The sequence below is a fragment of the Coloeus monedula genome (assembly GCF_965178545.1).
Source record: "Coloeus monedula genome assembly, chromosome: 2".
Classification (NCBI taxonomy): domain Eukaryota; kingdom Metazoa; phylum Chordata; class Aves; order Passeriformes; family Corvidae; genus Coloeus; species Coloeus monedula.
In genome coordinates, this window is record NC_138782.1 from 85,325,417 (window position 1) to 85,346,150 (window position 20,734).

At 38.4% G+C, this 20,734-nt stretch overlaps 1 protein-coding gene across 1 annotated transcript in view; it reads left to right on the forward strand.

Annotated features, from left to right (window-relative positions):
- The window catches only part of UBE3D (ubiquitin protein ligase E3D), a gene marked incomplete at its 5' end in the record, with an annotated part of 78,946 nt that overhangs the window by 45,110 nt on the left and 13,102 nt on the right, over nucleotides 1-20,734 (forward strand). Inside the window, one exon of the mRNA XM_082277277.1 lies at nucleotides 2,164-2,302. Within this exon, the coding sequence (XP_082133403.1) occupies nucleotides 2,164-2,302 (139 nt within the window). The remainder of the gene's footprint in view (nucleotides 1-2,163; nucleotides 2,303-20,734) is intronic.

The window sequence follows — 20,734 nt, forward strand, 5'->3', positions numbered from 1 at the left end:
AGTTAACAAGACTCCTTGGTTACTGGTTACTTAGTGCTCATCAAGTGGCTTTAAGTGTCCCTTCTGGAACATTTATAGAATCATAGACTCATACAATGGTTTGGGTTGGAAGGGACCGTGAAGGTCATCTAGTTCCAACCCTGCTGTGGGGAGGGGGGATACCTTCCACTAGACCAGGCTGCTCAGAGCCCCATCCAGCCTGGAACTCTGAACCAGTCAGGGCTGCCCTTTCTGGGCTTGGCCACTTATTCTTATAAAAGAATTTTGTTTCCATTCAATGTAGACATAGTATTTGTGACTTAACTGGAGGCTTGTACCTTCCAATAATGAAAATACTTCACAGTCTCTTCTAAACATCTCACCTTCCTGTTCTAGTGGTCAGTTGGGGGTTTTTGTAATAGATTTAACAACCTTTCCAGATTTGTGTGGCACAGTATAAGTGTCCAGTGGGATACTACATATTACAAAGGCAGTTAATGTGTGGGAGGTTTTGTCCTCTGCCCTTTGGTATAGTCTCAGACATGTTGGAAATCTTAAGTGATGCATTGCCATTAGAAGAGCCAGAGGGTGCCTTTCTTTACCATGCAAAGCTTCCTGTGTCAAGATGACTCACTCTGGTGAGGTCTGAGAAAAGACATGGTGTATTTGGTAATCTAGATGTGATATGGTTGTCTTTTAATGTGGGGAAAAAGAAAAGAATGAGAGAAAGCACTCTTTTTTTTTAGGGAGGTGAAAGCCGCTCTGACATTCTGTGCATTATAGATCTTGCTTCTATGTATCAAAACAGAGTTGGATTCTTATATACCCATAGATAAATTAGGAAGGAGGAAAAATGTAAATATTAGGAAAGACAAAAGCAAAGAGTTGAAATTCAAGTGCCCAATTTCAGACAAATGGAGGTAAGAAGGTGAAAGCACACCCACTCTTTGAAGAAAGATGTGTAAATTATGCTAAGTGAGACATCTTCTAGAAGAACTAAGAAGGTGCTATGTACAAAAAGTATATGTGCAAGCCTATGTGTAAGAAGCAAGATGTTACAGACAATAATTTGGTTTGGGAGACCCAAAAGAATGAGAACTGTTCAGAGTGACACAGATATTGTGAAGAGAGTATTTGCTCAGTTTTCACCATGCTGAATTCTGGGGTCATGACTCCTCTCCCAAGTGTTTAAAAAAATGTAGCTGTTTCTAGAAAGTATCTTAAAATAAGCAGCAGTTCAGTCAGAAGAGCTGGAAGAATTCAAAAGTGAAAGCTGATGCTAAGATTTTTTATTGAAATTCTGAAGTCTTCGACAGAGAAGGGTAGGAAGCATTGTCTTCCAAAGTGATGCACTCTGGTCTGCTGAGAATAATTGGCATTCATCTTACCCAGGGGTATCTGGTACTACCTACCCAGACAAAGTTATTAAAGTAGCTGGATCACTGATCAGTCTGTCAGTTTGTACATTATGGAAGAAATAAGCCTGAACTATAGGAAGCAGAATGATCTTGTGTCTTGAGTAAATCTTGTTGAACTAATCTTGTTCTTCAGCATGTGATAGTGGGAACAGTTTATAGGAATATGCTTCTGAAATGTTGTTTTTATGAGTAACTCTAGAAATCTTAACTGTTTTAATACATCTAAAGAAAAAAAGCTGTATAAAATGAACTGGGATTGAGTTTTGCTTGGTACAGACTGTTAGTAAGTTCCCAGTGAGCATCATGAACATCAGTTTTGAAAATCATGCCTGACCTGTCTTTTCAGAATTGAATGGAATCTTTCTTTCTAGAAACAAAATAAAAAGTGGAGGTATTATGTTCTGCATAGAATACTCTGTGTGTAAAGTCATTATATAATGGGAAATTACCAGTGACAGATGAAATTTTGTTCAGAAGTAATGAAACCTTGAATTAGAAACATGAGTGATTTTTCCTAAAATATGCTAACTTTTCCTTTCACATTATGTATCTTTTTGAAAGATATTGGTGGTATGGTTAAGGCACTTTATCTAAATACGCTGTGTTTTTGTGGTAAAAGGCACTGATCTGGGACTTTTACAGGGAAAACATGAAGGGAATTTTTTATCACAGTGATATGACACATTTTAATACTTAATTGAAGCTTACGGTTTGGATATATTTTAAGAAAATGAAAAAGATCCTTTTTTTTTTTTTAACTCTATAGCCTTGCTGATGCATGGGAAAATGATATGGGAGTTCATCCTTTAAAGTTTCCATCAGAAACGTGTTTGGAATTATTGCTGATACTGGGTTTGAGTACCTCATCTCTGCCACCTTCACTTCGCTGCATGAACTCTTTTCAGGTAAGGAACAGCTTCTGTTTCAGTATAAAGGTGTTACTTTTGGAAAAAGAGAGGTCCCTGGGGCCCATAAACCCTTTCAGAGGGTTTGTCTTCTGGAGTTGCATGACTCTCCGTTGTATTGAAATGTAGACCAAGGCGGAAAACGCCACTGTATTTTTAAACAATGCATTACTGTTTAAAGTGATGAAATTTAAAGAAATTTCATCAAACTTAGGCTGGGTAGCTAGAATCATTATTAAAAAATGTTGTGGGTTTAAAAAAAAAAAAGAAAAGCCTCAGCAAAAAAATAAAGATTTCCAGTGGGAAAGCGTTCTTCTGTGTAATACTTTGGAAGTTCTCAGCAATCATAGAAATTTTCCAAAGAAAACATTGTTGCAGGCATGTTAAACTGTGATTTGTATTTCTTTTGTAATGTGTCTGGAGAGTATGATTTTTACAAATGCAATAGAGACAACTGAATTCATGATGATATGACATAGCTACTCAGCCTTTTTATGAAGTTTCTGTCTTCCCCTGTAGTTACATAGTCTATCAGTTGTGTATTGATGCAAATCTAAAGTAACCAGCTGTTGAGCAGGAATTGGACTGAATCTGTGTTTGTTCTGGCAGCTATAAAAGAATCATCATCTTAGTGGGACTGAGTTTCCTTAACAGTTTCTAACATTAAATCAGGTAGCTTCTATTTGTCCTTATTTCCTGTTTGTAGTTAAGGCACATCTAATTAGTGTTCTTGCATTATGTTTACTGAAAAATAATCTTTTTGTAAATTTTTGGAGCCAAAAACCCATGGTTGTAAAACAAAATCAAGTAATTGATTTTAATAGCGTTATACTGATGTACAACTGCTGAAAACTCCTCTAGATGTTAGGAAATAGGTATGTACCCGCATTGTGTAGTCTTATAAAAGAAGCATTGTTGACTCGCTTTTCATTTTATGTGCTTGGAAACAGGGAACCTGTATATGGTGATCACCTGGGTACAGCAGCAGCCACTGATCAGTTCAATATGTTATTTTAATACCCAAGGTCAGAATTTTTACTGGGTTGTACATTCAGAGGCCATAAAATTGAAAAATCTCCTGGATGCCAACAGATTGCAACAATTAAACATCTCAAGGACTGGGCAGCGCTAGTTATCCATGCAGTTGAATAGTCCATGTTTCCTATTAAGAAGTGAACATTTTGGTTATCTAATCCAAGACAATTTATTCTTTGTCCATTACATTACCAGTAATCTGTGGTATAGTCTTCTCTGCTTTACCCACGGCAGGTTAAATAGGAGTCTCTTCCTGTATGCCGAGGCTGTATGTCCTGTATTGTTCCTGTGCATACTCAGTCCCACACTATGTATTCGGGATTCCCTTTGATTTGTGTATGAGGTAGAGGTAGGAAGTGATAGATGTCTGTCAGCTGGTGTTTTTACCTCGGAGTACACAAAACATCAGACTTTTCTTTTTTTCCTTGTCAGATTCTGCACGATTGTGCTCGACTGCGCCTGGGTAATTTTAGCTCTGTAAAGAAACCATTGCCCTACAGGCACATGGTGCAGGTCCTGGAAGCATAGGGCTATACCAGCTGTGGGGTGGGAGGTCCCCATGCATTCCCTGGAGACCCTCTGACCATGGCCTTTCAACCCCAGATTTCTGTGGAACAGGTGAAAGCAAACAGTACTTTGCAAAGCTCATTCACTGAACACTGGCCTGCACAGATCGTGGTTTGCCTGCCTGTGTGCCAAGGCTGATGATGTGAAATGTCCTGTCTTTCATAGCAACACACTCTGCAGTTTTTGAAAAGCCCAGGTTCAGAAACCTGCTCTGCTAAGATAATGTTCTATTTTGCCAAGTGAGAGGAAAGGAAAATGGCTTTTTTGATAAAGTTCTGTGACTCCAACTCTCACTCTCCTTGGCAGACAGTCAATATCACCAAGTGTTTGTCCTAGAGGGCAAACACTGTCCAGTAAAATATTGTTTTATTTATTTTTATCCTTATAAACCTTGTTTGGATCTCAGTTAGTGAATCCATGAAGCAGAAACAAAATTTGCCCAAGCTTTTCACTGATGCTTTATAATGGTCTGCCAGCCTTAATTTTTTTTTTTTTTTCTGGCTTGCTTCTTCATGTTCAGCAATACGAGAATTACAGATCCTATTTTTTCTGTATTTTTCTTGGAAAAACTTGGCAAGATCTGAAGAGAACTTGAATAGCGATAATAAATTGTGCTGTTGCCTGAGCATAAGATCACGCTGCATCCAAAATAGTGAAGATTGTGAGCCAAAAAGGGAATAATAAAAGGGCACTAATTGAAAACTGGTATTTCACATATCTTAATGGAGTAATGCCAAAATGACAAAACTAGTTATGCTTTATTTTGTGGTAGACCTTAATCTGGAAGTTGTCTGGTAAAATTTAAAACATTTTAATTCTATATTACAATTAAACTTGCATTTGAACTGAAAATAATTGCAGAGTTCGCTGTTATCTACATAGTGGAACAGTGGCAGTCTTGTTCAACAGGGGCCAGGCTCTTGCAACTGAATGCTGGAGGAATTAGAAGGAAAAAATGACCCCAGAAATTGCCAGAGTTTTCTCCTTTCATATATATGTGTTTCCACGGTTGGACACCTGGTGAGGAGCTAAATGGACCACTGCTTTCCACTGCTTTTCTTTATGTTTTCATACAGTATTTAGAAATGTGTCTAACAGACAGCTCTAATGTAATGATCTAAAAGTCACAGTTTAACTCCTGATACCCTGTCAGGATGGCTTTTAAAAATCCAATTGTTTTTAATTAGGTAACCAAAAAGATGTCACCAACGCCCGTGTTTTTTGAGAATGTATTTACCCTCTCTCCCAATTATATTACAGTACTGCAGTGTTGACAAGCCAAAATTTTAGTTGGTATGCATCTGCACTGGATGATGCTTAGGCTGTAAAAGGCACACAAAGGAAATCTGCTTAGTTGCTAATAATCTGTAATAAACTCTGTTCTGCCTTGTGCTCTAGAAGTACTCTCTGGGACTAGCTTAGCAGACTCTGTATCAGCGCTGAGAAATAAATTACATTTTATTTTCCATTGGTGTGCTACTGCTTAGTAACATAATATTTGAAATCACTTTCAATTCTGTTTTGACCCTGTAAAGATCTTTCAGTGTGATTTATGTTGCTAGAGGAGCCTGGAAGAAAAGAGCAGCAGCAGACTGTGCTACATAGCTCTCTGCTGAGTTTAAGGTGCTCACTAAAGCCAGCTTATAAGTTTCCCAGGCTGTTGATCCTAGGTACTAGGTTGTCTTTGGGTCATCTCTCATTTTACCTGTACAATTGCAGTGACAATTTTTTGGTGGACTACAGAGAGTTAAATCTTAGCAAGCTCGAGCCTCTAAACTCTGAAGGACCAAAGTGGATAGACTGTTTCTTGCTGGTTGATGGCAGCTCCCAGCTTTACTGGAGAACATGGTTTTTCAGCCCTGACTTGCATCTTCCCAGGCTTGTAATCCCTCACCCATACTAAGGATGTCTCAGATCAAGGTAATAGGATTGACTGAGACACTTGATACTTACCCTGGAGCAGTGAGAAAAGCAGTAGGGAGAGAGGAGTTTGCTACTAGAAAAGATGAATTTTTTAGTTTGCTTTTGCTCTGAGCATTGTTTTGCCACTTTCTCTTCAGCTCCATTACACTGCGCGGAAAGCTGTGTTACCTTATTACACACTCAATCTACATGGCTGTCCACCCACCTGAGCTGTCAGCCCTTTGCTTTAGGAATGGTTGGGCTTTACTTTGTGTATTATTCTTAATACTTGCAAACACTTGTAGCTAGCACCCACTTGAGTTATCATGTACTTTATCACGGAACTGCTCAGCTGCTGCTTCTCAGCCCAGTCTAGGAGAACGTGTTGGTATTTCAGAGCCTACGGCACAGAACAGTTAACACAGGGAGATGCTTTAAAGTGACAAGCAATCTCTGCTGTGTTTTTCTAACCTTATCTCGTCTTTCTCTGAATTCAAGCACAGTGAACAGAAAATGTCCTGGATATTGAATTCTTATGATGATATATGGGGCTGTTGAGCACATTTTCTCTCACTGATATTTTTGTGGGAAACCAGGCATTTTACTTCCCCTATCAAGGCACTATTCATAAGGCCACAGACTATAAACAAGAGTTTTCAGCATTTAAACAGATCATGGTTTTATTTTTACTTTTACAGTTGCATGAAATTGAAGGAAGATTGTGATTAAGAACTGCTGAGCTGTTTCAAAATTTTGTTTCAAATAGCTCTTGATAGTTTTTGGAGCTGTACCCAGTGCCCCTGGTAGCTTTGGTTAAGTGAAGTGAAGCCACTATTTAAGAAAAAACAAAAAAATGTTCATTCTACCATTGCAGTAAGAATCCCTAGTGGTGTCTCTGAAGGAAAAACTCATTTGCAGTTATTTTGCTTTCAAAAAAGGAGGAAAACCCAAGGTTTCTCATGGAGCAGCCTGTCAAGTTCTCTGTCATTTAGTCTCTTAATACAGCACAGGAAACTTTTTAAAGGCAACATATTTAGAAATAGGAGTTGCTCAGAAAATAAGAATGAATAAATACAATATTCATTATAGTTTAGTGGCTCTAGTATATGAGTATCAAAAGGGTCACGGAAAACAAAATATAAAATTACTGCTGTCTCTCAGGTCCATGCATTGTCAAAATTAAAGTGTTCCTTGATATTTGGTGGTTTTTAATATTGATACTTTTATTTTTATGTGTCTCTATATGTATGAAAAGCAATTTCAAAATCATTTATTGCAAGAAGTTAGCTGAAGATAGCAGGTGCACCTGTGTCTTCTGACAATCCTTTTTGAAGCAGACTGCTGAGTGAAATTAAGAAAAGTTTGTTCAGCTTGGCTGTTCCATTTGTTCTGGGCATTTGGAGCTAGAGAAGATGCACATATTCTTTTATGCTGGATTCCAGTCCTTTGGAGCACTGTCAAACAGCAGCAAAGACAGGACAAAGGTACAAGAAAAGAAAATATAAAGAGTGAAGGAAAGGCTTTCAAAATATTGTGTCTTTTATTAAACTATCCCAGAAAGGAAAATTAAGTAAGTGAGTTTATGCAGTAAAATGTCTTATTATCCCTTTAAACATTTTTTTAAATCACATGCTATTATTTGCCTAGTGAGGATCTCCCACAAAATGAATTATAGGTCTGAATATGTATATTCTGTAGTATTTCACAGACAAAGGATGAGTTCCTAGATACTGTATGAATTTTAAAAAAATATTTCTCTCAAGCTTGCGACTGCTCTGAAACTTCTGCATTAACATTGACAGTAATATGAAGCAACCACTGCAAATACATTGCAATCTCTGTTTAAATACAGTCATTTTTGCTTTCCTTACCTGACCGGTTCTACATAATGTGTACTACAGTGAGAAAAACCTGAGTAGTTAGTGCCAGCCTATTTTGGCTGCTCTGATTTTACCCAAAATAAAGATGTTTTGATCTTTGCAGGTTAGTATAAAAGTTCCTGCTATGTGCTTTTTGTAGTTTTGACTAACTCAGATAGGATGCCAGGATGACACAAAATGGATTTTTTTTCCGTTTTATTTGTGATCATTATGTGTAAGTTTTTAAGTTTCATTTCAAACAACTTGTTTTAAATAGGAAAGAAGTACCCAAACCTTATATATGAAAGCAGATGTAGTTTTGTAAAATATGCATACAAATATTTAATTGGCTTTTAAATAAAAGAACTTATAGTGTATATATTTGGGGGGTTTTTTTATGTTTGTCTGCATTTAATAAGAGCTATAATAAATCTACTGAAACACTGCAGAATAATTAAGAAAAAATTATAAAATTATACTGAACAAATGCTGCCAAGAGCAAATGATATTAAGAGAGTTAGTGTTTCAATGACAAATCTGAATACTTCGTTGCAGAATTAGAGAGATTTCTATGTTCAATTAAGAAATTATTATTTTGTCTGCTGCTTAATTGTTCCATATTAAGTTGATTTATAATATGTCACTCAGGTTATCTTACTTGGTGCTCAGTGTAAGCTATCTTTTAAAAGTATCTCTGGAGCATTCAGGTATATGCCTTGGACACTGAGACTATCCATTTCTTTTGGTGCTACCTTTTAGGGCCTCAATCTCAGAGGGAACAATTTTTTAATTGAACTAAAATTAGTATTTTTAAGTCCTTGTTGAACCTGTACCAAAAATGTTTCATACTGATTCTGCATAAACTTTTTTAAAGCATAACGTCACCTGGTTGAGCACTGTTCAGCTCTGTATATGTAGGAGCTTATTGAACAATGTCCTGTATGTCCTCTTGTGTCCCTATATGACTCATCTGTATCTGCAGCACAGGCTCACATTTCTAGCCTATGGTTTTGTGATATCTGTGGCTGCTTTGGTCATGCTGATGGGAAGGTATTACTTCACTTATCTAATATGTGGCATGGCTACATTTCCTCTAATGGAAGGAGCTGCCTGTTTATATTGGCCGGAAACAGAACGAAATCAATCATGTGCAAACCTGAACTGAAGCTATGAATGGGAAAACTGCAAGCTGAGCTTCCTTGTGAAAGCACAAAATTTTGTGATTACTTCATTGCTCAGTGATGAAGAATCAGAACCTTGACAGCAGTGGCCCTAAACTAAGATTGAAAATTTGTCATCAGTTTCTTGGAAAGGGTAAATGGTTCTTTTTTTCCAAGGCAGTTCTCCATTAAAGAGGAAATCAGAGAGAGTGAACCCGCACATATCATAAACAGAAGTAGATTTAATTACAAAAAGACTGTGAGCTCCAAGTAAGAAACAGTGCATGTGTAGCATGCAGGCAAGTGCCTCCTCTGGAAATATGGTCTCCTGCTGCTTGAGAGGGTAGATCTGCTGGAAGAACTACTCCCTTCTGTGCAATCCCCTTTGCCTAGAATATGGCAAAAGCCACCTGTTACATAAGCATCTGGTAATACATTTCAAAGCAGTTTTCTTAGACAAGATGCTCAAATATGTCATCAGGGTGCTTTGACCCTGGTTGTCCACCAAAGCTGCTTTATCAGTCCCCTCCTCAGCTGGACAGGGGAGAGAAAGTAAAATGAACAGCTCATGGGTCAATGATAAGGACGGGGAGAGATCACTCACCAATTACTGTCATGGGCAAAACAGATTTGACTTGGGGAAATTAATTGAATTTGCTACAATCAAATCAGAGTAGGATAATGAGAAGTAAAAGCAAATCTTGAAAATATTTACCCCCAAGTCCTCCCTTTTCAGGTTGAACTTTATTCTCAATTCTTTGACAGCTCCTCCTAGTGGTTCAAGGATACAGGGAATGGGGGCCATGGTCTGTTCATCACACATTGTCTCTGCTGCTCCCTCCTTCTCAGGCAGAGGACTCTCACACATTTCCCCTGCTTCAGTGTGGGTTCCCTCCCATGGGTGGCAGTTCTTCATGAACTTCTCCAACATGGGCCCTGCCTACACGCTGCAGTTCTTCATTAACTGCTCCAGTGTGGGTCCTTTCCATGGGGTGTAGTCCTTCAGGAAGAGGCTGCTACAGTTGTGGGTCCCCTGTGGGGTGACAAGCCCTGCAGCAAACCTGCTGCAGTGTGGACTCCTCTTTCCACAAGTCCATCCAGGAGCCTGCTCCAGTGCAGGCTTCCCACAGGGTCACAGCATCCTTCAAGCATCCACCTGCTCTGGCATGGGTTCCTCCACGGGCTGCAGGTGCGTCTCTGCTCCCCCATGGACCTCCATGGGCTGCAGGGGCACAGCTGCATCACCATGGGCTGCACCAGGGACTTCAGGGGAATCTCTGCTCCAGTGCCTGGAACACCTCCTCTCCTTCTTTGCTGACCTTGGTGTCTGCAGAGCTGCTCCTCCCACGTATGCTCACTCCTCTCTCCCAGATTGTTGAACAGGTTTTTTTTCCCCCTTCTTAAGTTATCCCAGAGGCACTGCCACCACCACTGACGGGCTCAGCCTTGACCAGCTGTGGGTCTGTCCTGGAGCCGCCTGGCATTGGCTCTGTTGGACACGGGGGGAGTTCTGGCAGTTTCTCATGGAAGCCACCTCTGCAGCCTCCCGCTACCAAAACGTTGCCATGCAAAACCAGTACAGTCATTTGCCATTTAGATGTGAATGTCCAATTAATTGCAGGGATCCAGTTTAGATGGTCTGGCAACAGTCGGTGGATAAACTTAGAAAGGGGTGAAGACAGAACTAATTAGGAATGAAAATGCCTGATTGGTGCCACTCTTTTTTTTTTTTCCAGTTTTCATCTATTGTGAACTTTCTGATTTTCCCAAGTAATTCTGAAATCTAAAAGTGTAGCTGTTATGTCCTAATGATTGAGTAGTTGTGTAGGTAATGTACTATTAAACAGAAACAGAGAGTTTGTCTTTATCATTCAGCACCACACTGTGGAAAAGACAAATACCCGTGTTTTATGTACCTGAATATGTACATAAAGCAGAGTCTTATGGGACGTCTGATATACTTCTAGAACGTCCATTCCTCTTCATTAATCAAGGCTGTTGCCTTTGTGACTGAAAAACAGGCTCTGCTCAAAAGATAAATTTAGACCTGTGCACAGCCAAATACTGCAATACATGTTCAACATGGTTTGTATAAGGCTGCTTCCCTCCAAAACTGTGGCATCTCTAAGTTAATCTCAGCTCTATCCAGATTATAATTAATAGCTTGGTTTATGTGAAGTGCAAGTGTCAATGTTGTAGCTAAAAGTGCACAGAAATCACATTATCAGCTACAAAGACCTCTTTTGCTTTAAAAATAATACTGAGTCACTGGATAATAATGATTCGATAATGGAGATTTTCCTTAGAAGTGTATGTTGTTATGCCATGTGTTTTGTGAATGTGTGTTGTTGTGGAAAGCTACAACACTGTTCATTTCCATTAAGAGTCCGGATGGAAACTTTGAAGCTAATTGAGGAGTCCAGAAAGCTCTGCAGAAAAAAGGATGTATTTATAAGAATGCTTCTTAGTAGATTTAAAAGTGCTTTAAAAATGGATGGATCCAACTCTCTTAGATTTCAGCTATATGCTGGAATAGATATGATATTATCACAGATCAAGATTTTGAGGAATCCTGAGGGAGGTTGTCAATAAATTCTAGCATTTTATTAACAGACAGGTCAGTTTTCCAAGGCACTTAGAGCAGCTCAGGAGTGTTACATGTTGAAGAGTTGGAAGCGGTAATAATGTCTTCAAGGAGACAAATGGACAAATATAGCAAAGGCTGTAAAGCCAGAGCATAATAATTGAATCGATGACTTGACTGTGATAAAGTACATGGTGGACAAAAAGGAAGAGGGCTGTTAAGTTCTTTTCTTTTTATTGTCAGTTGAAAATGAGTCTGGAATGGATCTTTTGGTGAAGAAGTCAGTAATGCCTCCAGTGAGAAACATACAATTTACCTTCTCTCAGAAGCAGAAGTCCATCATTCTGTTGCAATGTCAGTTAAGAGAACAGTGTGCTCTAAATCTTTGTGCTTAAATCATAGGTCTGTTCCAGGGGTGGTGGCTGATGACAAATGGTACTGCTTGAAAGCTTCCGCTTCTTAAAGAAGAAAACTCTGTTTGGATTTTAGGAAAGCTAGAAACATGACATGGGGGAACAGGTCAGATCACTGTCCAGGGGCAGGGAAAGACCTGAAGGGAAGTGTAAGACATAAGATGGACTAATTCTCCTTTTACTGGGCTGGTGATGTTCCCGTTGACATACACCAACACAATTCTGACTGGCCGAAAAAAGGACAAGATGATTTCCTTTGTCTCCAAGTTGTTTGCTGCTTTGATCTGTAAAAAAGATCAGTTGTGTGAATATTTGTTTGTAATAGCTCCACTGCTTTTGAATTAAAGGAAGCTGGTTCTCAGCCTGTGCATTTTATAGAGCTCCTAAGAAAAGGTTTGGAATATTCCCGTGGGAAGAAAGAGTGGGGCAAGAGGGTGTATAAGCATTAACATAACCTACTGAAATAAGGAGACTGTTTAGCATCCAATAGAAAGCTGTTATGCTTTGAGGTGAAACTTGGGAACCATTTAGCAGTATGTAGAAAAACTTGCAGAAATCTGAAGATGATGTAGCGGAGTGAGATCACAGGGAGTGTTGGATGGGCAGAATGTGATTGCTGTTTGGACTTTTGCCAGGCATTTTGGTTAAAGTTTCTTCATCTGTCTCCCAGAGGCTTGACAAGTGACATCAGAAGTGATTCTGCATTATGGAAAAGACAAAAAAAAAAAAAGGTTCCTATATATCTAATGTAAACTGTAAAAGCATGGTATATAGAGAAAGAGACTATTTTCAAAAATCAGTTCCAAGTCTCCATTATTTTTGTGAGCTGTGGCATTGTGAATTGATGAAACCAGATAAGGGACCTATATTTCTTCTGTGGCTTTTCGTGAGCTTGAGTTTTATATGGAAAATAGAAGAAAAAAAAGTATTAAGCACCTCGGCTGCTTGGAAAAGGATCTTGTCTGAAAACTTGTACAAGTGAAGACGTTATTTTAATTGTACTGACTATTTTGGCTACTCAGTCCTCTTCCAACTTCTTCCAGAATGCCTGGAATTTTTAAATATTATCCTGAAAATGACTGAGCATTGTACTGTTCAGATGTTCTCACTTTCTCTGACTGGTACTGCTGACCCTAGTTCTGCTTCTTATCAATAACTGTATGTCTGAATAATTCAGTTTTAAATAGAAGGTTTTTTTGCTGTTGATGCTCCAGTCTTTGATACATTTTCTATTTTCATATGACCCACCAAATTAAAAGAAGGCTATTATTGTGTAATGGGGGGTGACTAGCTAACATATTTCTTTCTTAACTCTCCAGAGAGCCTGCTGCTGACTTTTTATTTCATGTTTTCATACAAAGTCTATTTCATTTATCATTTGCCAGATTTTCAGAAATTAAATTCTAGGACTGTCTTGCTTCCCTCTTTGTTAATCACTTTGAGTTTTATGCACTGATGAATTTCCATGTTACTTTCTCATTTTTGTTAGATATAAATTTACTTTGTTTCCATGCCATTTATGAGCAGACAGCTTTGTAATTCTTGCACCTTTTCCCTGTTTAGAAACTAACTTTTAGTGCTTACAGTTACCTAATTGTATTTGCCTCTTTTCAGCTGAGATGGGAAAACCGAGGCTTGGAGGAGAACAACAGGGCTTTATATCCTTCTTTGTAGCAAAGTAGAATCAACTTTACTTCTTGAATTAAAAAAAAAAAAGGTCTGCTGAACACACAGAAACCTTCATATTTCAGTTCACCTTCTGTGCTTCCACAGAAAGGAAATGCATTTTCAGCTGTATTTTTGTAGAGTAGTAGCTAGTGACTGGTTAAATTAATCAGAAGTGTCCATTCTGCACGATTCTTCTGGGGATATATTCCATTAAGTGACTGCTTTTTCTGTTTTAAGGTAGGATGTATAATGTGACCAAATAGTATCTCTAAAACTTACTGTATTCTGTTCTGTAAGCTTTTGCTTGTCTGAGCTATATGGTTCAATGTTAAGATTGATTTTGAAAGAGTACTGAATCTTATTCTACATTTTTAAGCCACTCCTGTGTGAGGAGTTTGGGGAGAGACCATTCTCCCATTTGCCTGGTAATTAGATCATCTTCTGAGGACTCTAGCATTTAACAAGGTTGTATCCACAGCACTAGATTTAGATGAAGCAGAGCTCTGATTCCACCTGGAAATGATTGTGCTCCTGTAATTTAGTTAAAATGAGCTGTCAGAAGTGAGACAGTGTTTACGTATTTTTAAGTGTAGCTCAGAAGCTGGAGAAAACCCTGGTGACACTTTGTTGCTAATCATTTTATGTAAGCCTTTCCTGCAAAGGCAGAGCATGCATTCCTAATACAAAGCAATGAAGAAGTCAAGTGGAACTCTTTTACAACAATACTGAATACTGGTTAAAGTACTGATACTTATTAAAGTGCAGTATCACTGTTGGATACTGCACTCCTTTCCCAACCTACATTCAGATAATTTAAAAAGCATCTGAATGCCTAATCAAATCTTCCAAAATTATTCTCAAAACAACCTTGTAATATTTTTTTACAACAAGGTAATCATCTTGAAGAAGATGCAAGTCACAGAAAAAAGAATTTCATGTAAAGACATTATCTTAATCTCACACAGTATTCTGTTTATGCAGAGGTGACTTGTCAGTCCCGTTTTAGCCATTCCAATAAAAATTGCCAGGACTTTGGATTACCTAGAGTTCTCATTCAAATGAACAAATACTAAGTGTTTTTTAAAGTTAGGCAATCATTTAGGGTGCCTACCTGAAGACTTAGGAGCCTGTTTCTCGTCTTGTAAGCTTAAAAATGCTAGGGGTGGTCCCTTAGTGGTGGCAGCTTTGCTTTAATTAATTTGTGTGGTATTAAGGAAATGCACCTGAAGTGTTTGTGGTGATAGTTCAACGTTGTAGACAAGGACCAGAACCTTTTGAAGTTAATATCAAAACTCTCTTTGGCTTCAGTGGTGCAGAACTGGCCTGCAAATGAATAAACCAGCCAGCTGGCTATATTGTAGAGAAATAATTATTGCAGATTCCTCATTAGCACTATTGCATGTGAACTTTGCAAGCAAATGCTTGAAGCTAATCTCAGATAGCTATTTGTTAGACAAGTGAATTGATAGCTGTGGCTGCCGGTTCATGCAGAGGGTTCTCTGTTGGTTTTTTTTGTCTTTTGTTTGAAGACTTCAATCAGTATAAATTATTTAAAGGCCTCACTCCACAGATGGGGAAAAGATGCTTATAATGTAGTACTTGCTTACACTCTGCAGTTATTGATATGATGTAATATTTTTACACTTGGGTAAGTATGGATTTTGAATAAAAGAATTTAATTAACACTGAATAAATGTTCCTCATAAGGGGAAAACTATTTCTATTTCATTAATGCTTCATGCTTCTAGCCGTTAACTAATTTAATTTTACTCCTGGTGTTCAAGGTCTGTGCTTTTCTTCCCTTCTGTTTTTCAGTCTTTGTTTTAAACATGTTTTGTTTGTGTTTTGTAGTTGGGAAGAGAAGATCAGCCAGAGATAGAAGATAGGGAAAAGTACAAAGCATTTTTTTACTTTAGTTGCACTTCGTGTAATGCACAGTGGACATGTATCTATGACTGTGCATAAAATAAATGTAATGTGAAAAAAATTAGGTTTTTGGAAAGATCCCTGAGATTTAAAGATTACAAACCCTATTTTAAAAAGCAAGCTAAAGGACAATGAATTTTTTTAAATAAGTAAAGTTAGGGAGGATCAGTCACATTATAAAAATAACACTTGCACATGCAAGCAAGCATGCTCATTTAATTTGGCTTAGTAAGGAAATTTAGGGTTTTGGGGATCAAAAGCCCTTTTGAGAGTTGTTTTTAGTTGTATATGCAGTACAATAGAATTTTGTATAAAATGCTTAAATTCAGTTTACAAAGTGAGTGAAATGATGTGGCAAATGTTCAAAGTGAATTAAAAGTATCTGTTCATATTGTGTTTCAAGCATTGAGGGTTTTAGTGTGAGAAGTCCAGGAGAATGATTGTTTTAAAAGTTTGAGGCAAACAATTTTTCATTTTTATTTTTCTACTAACTCAGTACAGCTTTATTAAAGGTTTTCATGCAGAAATGTTAAGTGCCTGGTTTCAATATTTGGTAGTTCTTAGTGTTTATCTTACAAAGCTGGTAAAATTTTGAACAACTTTGGGTTATTTCATTCAGACCTTAAGGTCATGCTGTGATCCTCAGCTTTGGATCTTGCACATTTCTAACTTCATCTTTCTACATTTCTACTCATTTATGCTATTTTTCATTCACTGAGCTTTGGGAAATGCTATATTTTTTTTTTATGATGCAGGCAATTAGGGTTCAACAGTGTGTTTTTTTAGTGGCCTTGCCCTAAGGAAGATGTTTTAAACATTATTTTGGAAGTCTTAGAGCAGACCAATGTTCTGTAATAATTATACTTCAATAATCCAAAGTGATGACTCCAGGGAGATATGACTCCAGTGTATACTTTATTCATATATATTTCTCCTTGATGGTAAAATTGGATTTAAAAAATAAAAAAAATAATTGGAAGAAAAAATCTGGAAAATTGATTCTTCTTGAAGGTTATTAATGTTTTCTAAAAAGAAGTTAAAAATTAACATGAAAATCTCATTGTTAAAGAAATCATTCTAGCTTTGTTTTGCATAGTACGATTTTTATCAGTACAAGAAAAGGTCTCATAATAGTAAAACCTAATTGTTATTTTCATCTGAAACTGGAAAGTATTCAGTGGCTGGAAAACAGACAAAGAAAAAAGGGGGGAGAAAAAGAAGCTTGAAGAGAATACTATGGACTTCATGGAGCCATGAGCTGAAGGACAGATTCATACTATTTTGTAATATAAAGAAAAGAGGTTGCAAAGGAGGAGGGGAGAAGAGAAGGGGAGTCAACCAAAACTGCAAGATAAGGTTTAATTCAGAAGTATTTTCTGTCCAGTATTTGACTAAAATATCTTTCAAGTGAATGAAGGAAGTTGATATATAAAAGGAAACTTAGGCAGCAAAATTAAGAGGGAATGTGAAATTTGCACTTTGTCTAAACCCCCTAAAAAGAGCAGAGTAGAAAAAGTCCAGTTTGTAGGTTTTGCAAAACATTTGAACCATTTGTCTTTAGGGATGCCTTAATTACCAGTCTTTGTTAATTAGCTGGTTCACTTAAAAAATGCATGCAACAGAAATATATGTACAGAGTCACTGAGTCATTGAGGTTGGACATGACCTCTTGATACCATCTAGTGCTAAAGCACAATCAGCTAGAGCAGGTTAGCCGGGAGCATGCCCACTTGGGTTTTAAATACCTCCAAGGATGAAGACTCCACAACCTCCCTGGGCAGCCTGTGCCAGTGTTCTACCATGTTACAGTCAAAAAGTGTTCAGAAGGAATTTAATGCTCTTTAATTTGTGCTTATTGCCTCTTGTCTTGTTAGCAGGCACTACTGGGAAGAGTCTGGCTCTGTCAACTTCACTCCCTCCCCTCAGGTATTTTTACACATTGATATGATACTCCTGGACCTTCTCTTGTCAGGCTGGACAGTCTCAGCTCTCAGCCTCTCCTCATATGAAAGATGCTCCTTAGTCATCCTCATGGTCCCTTTTTAGCCTGTTCTTAACCCTTTCCTCACTTTATTAAGTCTATATCTTTCTTGTACTGGGGAGCCCAGACTTGGACCCAGCAGTCCAGATGTGACCCTACCAGTGCTGTTTTGGGGTGAAGGATGACCTCCCTCAACTTGCTAGCAACACTTTTCCTGATGCAGATGTATGTCCACTGTAAGTGTTCTGTTAGCTGGTCCTCCTTTTTGAAGGGTAAGTCTTCTTACAGACTTCCCTGCTAGTCCTAGGGGCCTGGGATTCCTGCAGGCTGATTATCAGTAAAGACTGAGGCAAAAAGGCCATTGAATACCTCAGCCTTTCAGTGTCTTTTGTCAGCAGGGCCTCAGGCAGTGTGCAGGCTAATGCTGTGCTACTCACTGCTTGTGTGTCACTGAGAATCTGGAAACAACTGCCTCCTGGCTGCCTCGGTTCTCACTCTCTGCTGGAGTAGTTTGCTGTTCATGGTGATGGCTGTTGTTGCAGTCAATTGTTTAATTGGGGTGAGTAGGGACCCAAAGAAGCCATTGCATTTCTGAGATGTAGGGTTGACTGCACCTGTTAGGTGTTGCACTAGATCTCTTCAGTGGTGGTTAGGTCAGGAGTGCAAATATTGGTTTGACTGTGTCTAGATAATCTCATTATTCCAGCCCACCGAAACAAGCAGTCCCTAACTATCCCATACACGTGTCCAGTTAATGTCTTTGTCTGACACCAGTGTTTTAACATCTGTTTCCTTTTGAAATGAGTCTCATTTCAACCAGTTATCCAGGGTGCTGTCAAAGCCCATGTGTGAACTGTATTTTGCAGTGATAAATGAGTACAACTTTTATCATAATCCATTTATTTTTTTGCTTGGATCCCTTTACAGAATGTGATGGGTGGCCTACTTTTGTGGGGATGAAATATTATTTTCCTGTTCTTTTGTGACATAATGGGTCTTGTAAAGAGTTTCATAGTTTTTTGGAGTAGGTGGCATTATTAGGATGGATATTAATTATTTTGGGGATGCTGATACATCACCTCTGCATGATCTGTATTTGTCTCTTGAATGTTCCTCATCTCTTGCTGATTATAGTTGGCCTTGAGGGGATCAGCTTCGTAAGTTAAATAGACCAGTGTAACACACAGTGTTTCTGGAGCGTGTTCAGGTGAGAACTGGTTCATGTCACCAATTCCATGTTCACAACCCCCAGGTTTTTTCACGGTTTTGCGGTGGCCATATGCTAATGCTGCTACTTACACTCCTGTTTGGGAGCAAGCTTCCCAAATGCCTTTGCCCTGAAAGCATGTAAGTTCCTTTCTCTTCTGTTTCCAGGCTTGCTGAGTAAACTTGTTCTTTTCTTTCTGCTTTAAGAAATTTTTTTGTGTCTTTTTCCTGCTGATTGATATATTTCCTCTGTTCTACCCATTGCATTTTTTTAAAACCAGATATAAACTCTTCAGCAGATTCTGTGATTACCGTTACATCAGTTATCTGAAACTGAGGAGGGGAAGAGCTTGTGCAGATTTTTTTCTGGTTGTCTGTTTTGCTTACCTAAAAAAGTCTACCTCCGTCTTTTTTTCCTTTGTCTTTTCTTCTCCCCACCTGCCGGCTCCTGAAAATTGGAAACATGAGAGGCCTTGTCTGAGCATTGGATTAAGAGCCAGGAAATCCTTACTCTTTCCATGACTCATTGTGTGTGTCCTTGGGCAATCTGTTACTATTACAGATAAAAGCTGTGCATAGCACTTGGCTGAAAAATTAAAAGCATGGTACATGTTCCAAGGAAATTATTTCAAATTTAAATCAAAGAATGGCAGAAGTGGACAGAAAAGAGAGGCTGCAGAAAATTGGTATGGGGGGAAAGAGTTTGTTTATGAGCTCCATAAAATGGTTGTGAAGGGGGATGGGTATTGCTCACAGTAATTTCTGTCTTTTTGAACCCTTTGGTTCTGTCACAGTGCAAGCATATGCTGTGGTAGTAGATGCACATACACATCCCTCAGTTTCAGAGCTGATATGTTCTTATGAGAAATGAAGTGGGTAAATAAGGGTGATGGAAGAAGAGAGGGTGCTCTGTTCAATAGAGGATGCACCTGCACTCCACTTCATAAATCCAGTTCTCTGAAGGTTTTCTTGGGAGGTTGGCTTGGTGATTGTGTTTACATGTGTGTAAATGCCCGAGGTTTTCTTGCTTGCTTAATGTTTTTTACATTTCACATCTTTAAGGATGTGAACTCTTCCTCACAATTTAGAAGAAATAACAGAGATCTTTGGAGAGAGAAAAGGTCTGGGGCTTCTAGGCAGGGTCACCTGGAGGCCAGAGAAGACAAATGGAATAATTTACCTATATTTTCCATGATAAATCAAACATGAAAATAACTTCCAGAAGTAACAGAATATGATACATGATATGATATGACATGATTGATATGAAAAGCTGCCTTCTGTATTCCTTACGTGACTTCTCCGTATAAAGATGAATATAGTGAAAAGCTGCCTGTAGAACACACTGCTTTCAGAGTGTATTTGCAGGCATTTTAATACCATGTCCATTCAGTGTTTGTTCACATGACATTGCCTATAGCTTTATTTGCCTTTTTTAATGATCTGTACGTCAGCTCCCATTGCTGTGATATTGAGGGTGGTATTCTTCTATTCAGCAGCAACATATCTAATAATCTAAGGCAGCCTTTCCATCCCACAGCCTCTTGTTCATGTAACCTTGTCTCTTCCTTCTTCTCCTTTTGTGTTATCCAGTGACTATGCAGCTGTGCCAACACAGTGGGGAGGAAGTTTGCTAGACTATTTGGTTATTGCTTAGCCTTCCACCAAAGAAATGCATACTTCTGTGGTGAAGGCTGCTGGGGTCCTTGTATAATCTTTGATATTTCATTTGGTGAGGAAAAACGGCTGTGCTTGGAAAGAGTGTTTGGCTTTAAATTATTAAATGCCTATGTTTGGGTTTTTTTCCTGGTTTTGAATAGTCATGGTTAATTGAGAAGAAAGATATCAGGGTTCTGAGATTCAGAATCTTCTGGTGATGCTACAGCATGCAAAAGGTCATTGTTTCAAAAGGTCAGTCCTGCTTCTGCAGTGGAAGTTGCTGTCCTGATGCCAGTAAGTGGGGTCAGTCTGACCTCTGCTTGAGAGTGTTAACTTGCATTTTCCACTGTTGCTGCTCTTTTGACATGCTGGGATAGGAATCTGATGAAGAAACTGATTGAGAAAGGGTTTAGCTCTGGATTCTGTGCTATCAGATGTTTATCCTAGCTTTTGTGATCAGTTTCTATCTCAC